This window comes from Olea europaea, chromosome 1 (genome assembly GCF_002742605.1).
Source record: "Olea europaea var. sylvestris chromosome 1, O_europaea_v1, whole genome shotgun sequence".
Taxonomy (NCBI): Eukaryota; Viridiplantae; Streptophyta; class Magnoliopsida; order Lamiales; family Oleaceae; genus Olea; species Olea europaea.
In genome coordinates this window covers 3,082,959-3,090,120 of record NC_036237.1, presented here as the reverse complement: position 1 = coordinate 3,090,120, position 7,162 = coordinate 3,082,959, and the positions used below count along the sequence as shown (strand labels likewise).

At 37.4% G+C, this 7,162-nt stretch overlaps 1 protein-coding gene across 1 annotated transcript; it reads left to right on the top strand.

Moving 5' to 3' along the window:
- Nucleotides 1-5,871: 5,871 nt before the first annotated feature.
- Nucleotides 5,872-6,642, top strand: LOC111403096. The gene is made up of 3 exons (XM_023031475.1): nt 5,872-6,072; nt 6,171-6,365; nt 6,451-6,642. Exons 1-3 carry the CDS (start codon nt 5,872-5,874, stop codon nt 6,640-6,642), a joined length of 588 nt encoding a protein of 195 aa, XP_022887243.1.
- Nucleotides 6,643-7,162: the final 520 nt, after the last annotated feature.

The window sequence follows — 7,162 nt, the reverse complement described above, 5'->3', positions numbered from 1 at the left end:
GATAATCTTGATTAGGTGGCTGATCATTAAAATGTTCAACTTCAACTGGTTCAATGTTATCTTGAAGTTCAGTCACCTCTTCGAGTTCAGTTTCAATTTCAATTTCAGTTTCAATTTCAATTTCAATTTCAATTTCAATTTCATTTTCATGATGTATAGGTTCATTTTCGTCATTCCCAGGTGTAGGTGAATTTAGCCTAGTCAGCTTCACCTCAGTCTGAATACTCTTCTCAGTTTCAGATTTGTTAGTTTCTTCGATTTTCTGTTTTAGACATGGCATCTCAGATTCATTAAAGACTACATTCCTGCTGTTAATAATCTTAATGCCTTGGACCCCTAAAACCCATAACCTATAGCCCTTCACACCCTCGGGATACCCTAACATCATACACTTGACAGCCCTCGGCTCAAGTTTCCCTTCAGATTGGTGTGCATATGCAGCACATCCAAGCACCCCCAAGTGTTCTAGATTTGGAGGCTCTCCCGTCCACAACTCCTGTGGGGTCTTAAACCCTATACTGCTAGACGGAGACATATTAATCAGATAAGCTGTAGTACTTGCAGCTTCTGCCCAAAAACCTTTCGCAAGGCCAGAGCTAATCAACATACACCTAACTTTTCATTATGGTCCTGTTCATTCTTTCAGCGACCCCATTTTGTTCAGGTGTGTATTTAACAGTTCGATGTCTTGTTATACCTTTCTGCTTACAGAAGTTATCAAATTCGATATTACAGAATTCAAGCCCATTATTAGTTCTTAATGTTTTAAGTTTCTTATCTAACTGATTCTCAACAGACTTTAACCAAACCCTGAATTTCCCAAAATTTTTCGACGCTTTTAAAGGAAAAATCCAAACTTTTCTTGAGTAATCATCCACTAAGGACAAGAAGTACTTGCTTCCACCAAATGTGGAGTGCTTCTCCGGGCCCCATAGATCAGCATGGACATAGTCCAATGGTCTGCTAGTCCTATGAGAGCTAGCTTCAAAGCTCACCTTATGGGACTTACCAAGACACAAGTTTCACAGAATTCCATAGTTTCGATGTCATCTTTTCCAAGTAATTTTTGATTACTTAAAGATTTTAGCCCTTTAAACCCAATGTGATCCATTCTGTTATGCCAAAGTTTAGTTTTGTCTTTACTCACAATAAGAAGGCTAGAATCAACTGGTATTTCAGTTCTACCCTCAAGATAGTAAAGTCCATTCCTCTTAGGCCCTTTCATAACTATGAGAAAACCCTTCATGATTTTCAAAATTTTGTTACCAGACTTGAAGGTATATCCCTCATCTTTATGAGAACCTAAGGAAATGAGGTTCCTCTTTAAATTTGGGACATATCTAACATTTCTGAGTTGTGTGATAGCCCCATCGTACATTCTGATGGCTATGTCACCAACTCCAACCATATTTTGAGAATTATTGTCTCCCATGTAGACCTTCCTAGGTTCAGTCTCTTTATAGTTATAGAACCAAGACCTATCAGGGCACATATAGAAAGTGCACCCTGTGTACGGGTGGGCGTGGGTCGGTTCTAAAGAGAACCGAACCGAACCGAACTTTTCGGGTATCTAGTAAATGGAACTATCGGTTCCAAACATAATTATGGAACCGTTCGGGTTCAATTCCGTTCGGTTCTGTACTATAATTAAATTTTTTAACATTTATAAAAACATTATATAAATACAACTAATGATACATTCAATGGTTTTGGAATGTCAGAGACTAGTAAACTACCTTGTTCAAATGATCGCTACGATCAAAGCTTCGGTTAGCGAAGGTCACAGTTTCGATCGAAGGTCATAGTGTCGACCGATAATTGTATAGGTTTTGGAATATTAACGAGGCTGCGAGAGTGAGTGCGAGAGTCAAGACAACGTTATGCACTTTGGTTTTGGTGTTGGTGTTTAGGGTTATTTAGTGGATTTGATCTTGCTTGGCTAAGAAATGAAACAATAAAATAGGTAACTGGGCCAAAAATTAAAAAATTAGACATGAAACAAATTATTGGGCCAAAATTTTGGATTTAGAGATTGTTAATTTATTAATTTGTTTAGAAAAAATTAAAATAATTTGATTTACTCAATATAAAAATAAAATAAAATTAGAAAGATTCGGTTCTTATTCGGTTCTTCGGTTCTAGGTCTAGTAGAACCGAAGAACCGAACCGTACCCGTCGGTTCTCAATTCAGATACCCGTTCAAGTATTTAATTTGACAAGAACCGTCGGGTTCGGTTCGGTTCGGTTCGGGAGATTTGCCCAGCCCTAACCCTGTTTCTAGAATCCAATTTTTGCCAAATTCTTCCTCAGACACATTCATGACATGCAAACTATCAAATTCAGAAACAATAGCAGCATTATCAACATCAGAATTTTTCGAGTCTTTTTGTTTCCTTTTCTAGTCGAAGCTGTCTTTCTTGAAATATCCTAACTTTCCATAGTGATAACATTTCTTATCGCTTTTATCTTTAGATTTAGATCTCATTTTAGATTTTCTTCTCCCCTTCTTGTTATGGAAGTTAAATTCTTTCTTTTCAAGTCTTCCCCTAACAAATAGACTCTCTTCCCGGGAATGAGTTATGTTGCCTCTTTTTAATTCAAGTTCTCTTGATTTTAAAGCATCGGAAACAATAGCTTGAGTGAGAGTGTCCCTACCATATTTTATGGCATTTTTCATTTCTCTGTAAGATTCAGGTAAAGAGTTTAGCAATATGACAGCTAAATCTTCATCATCAAATTTTTTATCATTATGAGCTAGACTCTTAACAATTATGCTAAAGTCACTCAAATTCCCCTCGACATCCTTCCCCGGGTCCATCTTAAAACTAAACAACTTTTCCAACAAGTATATTTTGTTAGGTAAAGTTTTAGTTAAGAACAAGGCATCTAAAGCAGTCCACAAAGTTCTAGTAGTTTTAGCACTATCAACTTGTCTCACAATGTTGTCAGATAGATGCAAAATTATAGAACTGTAAGCAATTTCATTCATGTCTTCAATTTCGGTTGGTTTAGCTTTTAACTCATCAGAAAATGTAACGGGATCATCGAGAGCTTTAGCAACTCTCTGTTGGACCAAAATGACCCTCATTTTCTGTTTTCATATCAAGTAATCCCCCTTTCCATCGAATTGCAATAATTCGACCCTCGAACCCATTACAGATTCTGTAAAAGAGTGGCCTGTACTCGTGGACAAAACAGAAAAGCTTTTGAAAAATTCTTTTCCAGATGATCAATATAAAAAATATGAATGCCGAGTTAAAAAAACAATTTTAGAAATGAAGCACAAAAATGACATAATCCGTTCACGAAACACAGGTATATAATGCAAGTAAATATGCTTCCACGTTACAAATTAATCACAAGAATTCAATCAACGGAATTCACAAATAGGCAATCAAGCAATAATCATGCATAAATCGGTAAGGATACCAAACCTAACCTAACAGAGAGTTTGGAATAATCTTACCAAACTACTGTTGAAAAACAGTAAATATACTACCAAGTTTCTGAACCGAATTGCTGTAGACGTCAAGCCAGGGGCAAAATCGTCCAATTTTTTCTGTAAAACCTGAAATAGAAAACAAACGACATCGGTATGTTCAGGATATCAAAATAAGTAAACTGCTCGAAAAAAGCTCGTCGGAATGTCCAGCCACGTGCCGTCGCCGGAGTTCACGTGCCGCCGATCGCCGGTCGTCGCTCCGATCTCACGCCCCACCACAGGGAGCACCTTCGTCTGCTGGTTATGGGTCCAGGGTCAGTTTCGCCAAAAAGTCAGTAGTTTGGCCGGAATTTGAAGTTTCAGATTCGGCCAAAAGTGGGAATCGCGATTTCCTTGGAGGTTTCGATAGATTTTTGGACAGATTTCACTCCTCCGTGCTCTGATACCAGTTTGTTGGGATCCTTGGAGTTCAATCAAACAATAAACATCAATCAATAAAAGATTCCAAGGCAAAATCAAGGAATATAAAATGGAAAAACACAACCCAATCTCGGTCGAAATGGACAACAACTTTTCCTCTTCTTTATGGCTGATTTATAGGTTCAAGAACAGCTCCCATGTCATGCAAATCACCTTCCAAAGAGAGAGAGAGAAACCGGCAAAGAACCTCGCTAGAAACCGCCACCAACGCACCCTCAACCTTCTACCAAGCAGGAGGTGCAAAATGGAGAGAGTGGTCGACCGGAGAACAGAGAAAAGACCTGTCTGCCAAAAACGTGGGGAAAGCCCCTTTTTGTGGTAACTCTTAAGTCAAAACTTCTCCCCCAAGACAAGGCAACAAAAATATCTCAAATAGATTAAATCCCGGCTGTCGATCCCATCCAATGGTCCATAATAAAACTAGACAAGCACAATCCATGTGAATTACACAAATAGCACTTAAGTGTAATGGAGTTAAGAGAACCATATTCTCACAAGAACGATAATTTAAGGAAAAGTGTAACAGTCTTACAAAAAAAAAAGTCAATTCAACCATTCATAACTAGGGAGACAGGAGAAGGGGCATTAGCTATAAGTTCCCTCCATGTCAAAACCATGGGAAAATATTCCATCTCCTTTCAAAGAGCTGTTTTATAGTGATGAGATCACAAAAAAGTTAACTATATGATAAATAATTTGTATATAGCATGGATACTTTCGATCTGCCTAAATCTATTGAAGATAAAAATATCAACTATTCCAGAAGAATTGAAACCTTCGCAGTGGTAGTTCGATCCCATTGGAACAGATTTAGCAGAAGAAGAGGTAAACTCATATAGTTCATTTTTTACAAACTAATCCCTTAACCTTTATTTATACGATTAATTTGGCGAATATATTATGTAACTTCAATTTTCATTGAAGTCTATATTTTCTTAAAATGGAATTAAAAATTCATGCACACGTCTTACAACCCTAAGATGGATTTAAAATCATAATAATTTATGAAGAAAAGATTCGAAAGTGGCCATATCTAAAGTTGCAAAAAAGACAATAAACTTTCAACATTAAGAAATTATAAGTCGAGAAACAACCATACTTTCCAACCTCAAGATTTACAAACATAGCATGCCCCATATAAAATGAACCTGTAACATTAGCCGGTGCCATTGAAATTACGAATGGAACACTTCCTGTTTCGTAGTTTGGTTTGAAATGTCCTTGAGGTTTCCACCAAATATCCATAACATTCCTTTGTTAATACATCACATTCTTAGATAATAAACAAGAGCTCGAACTTATTCATATCGAAGAACCACCATTTTTGCCAGTGTAAATCATAATGCTAGACTAAACCAGTGTTGGTACCGTGTTCAATTCAGATTAAACCCATATTTGATCTTTCTTGCCAAGCCATAAATTTATAACATCAGCATATACTACATTGTCTATGAAGATTTTACCATTTGATTCTACATACTATGGTGGTGTCAAAAAATACGTTATAAAATGTAACCAGAAAGAAGCTATTAAAATGAATAAGAAACTGGCTTCCTAAAATGAAATTACCATTTATATATGTTGAAGAGTGAAAGGAACATGGATTGCCAGATGGACATACCATATCAGCAGGATTGCAACGTGGACAAACCAAATCAGCATGTCCAGCAAGGCATTCTAGAAGGTGAAAGAAACAAAAAATTGCAAAGAGAATATACCATGGATGCTGGTTGAGGAAGTGTGTAGAATATGTAAATTCTTTCTCTTTCCAATTCTGTTAGGGAGCTTGTTGAGCACGTATTGTGTTGTGTATGTATATATATATATATATACTGTGATTGTAAACATTTTTCTCTCAAGAAGAACATAAAAACTTCTTCCACATTTTCCTTCAATCATCTTCTTCCTTAAGTACCATTTTGTGAAATGGTATCAGAGCAAGGTTAACAATGGCTGATGGACATTGCACAGAGGTTCAATCTACTGCACACGAAGACCCGATTCCAAATCCTCAATCTGCAGGACCTGAGGATTATAATCAAAATTCTCGGCAAAATCAAAATGCCCACTCCACACCAAACCTTCATGATCCTACTCATCTCTACAGCCCATATTATATTGGAGGAAATGATAGCTCAGGCACCGTACTGGTCAGTCACGTATTGGACAGCACTAACTATTATCCCTGGGCAAGGTCAATAAAAAGAGCACTTAGAATTAAAAACAAGCTTGGATTTATTGATGGAAGCTTGGCAAAACCAACAGACCCCAACAATTTCTAATGGACCATTGGCTTCGCTGCAACGATCTTCTAATCACCTGGCTGCGAAACACTATGTCTGTTGAGGTAAAATCTAGTACCCTCTATGCAGACACTGCTAGAGAGCTTTGGCTGGAGATCGAACACCGGTTGGGTCAGCAGAATGCTCCACGAATCTATGAGGTAAAAACAAGCCATCAGTACTTTGATGCAAAATCAAGATGTTGTGAGTGTTTATTTTTCGAAATATAAAACTCTTCTTGATGAGTTGATGAATTATGAACCCATACCCAACTGTACCTGTGGAGGACTTGGCACTGTAATTGACAATCAGCAAAGAGATTGGATGATGCGATTCCTCATGGGACTTAATGAATCCTACAAAGACATGAAAGCCCAAATTCTTCTCATTAAGCTTCTTCCAAGACTATATGAAGTATATTCTATTATACAACAATAAGAAAAGAGGAGACAAATTTCAATGGACTCACCTATTACTGAATCAATGGCAATGATGGGAAGAGAAACTCGAAATGGGATTCAATACACAGCTAACCGAGGTGCCAAATATTTTTGCACTCATTGTAAGATTGCCGGCCATTTTTTGGAAAGATGCCTTAAGGCCAACAAACCAATGTGCTCCTATTGTAATTTGCCTGGTCATAGCATAGATAAGTGCTTCAAAATTCATGGGTATCCACCAGGTCACAAGCTCTACAACAAGGGAAAATCTGCAGCTAATCAAATAACTATGCAGGAACAAAAACGAACTGAGATTCCTGGTAGAAATCAATCTCCCATCACACAAGAGCAGTACAATCAACTGATAGCACTTCTTAATAAACAGAACATTTCAAACCCAGCTCATCTAGCAAATCAAGTTCGATCTGACATCAGTCCTTGCACTACTGAGGTTCAAATGCCCACTGTATTTGGTATATCTTTATGCCTTTTTACTTGTGCATCAAAAATCCCAGCAA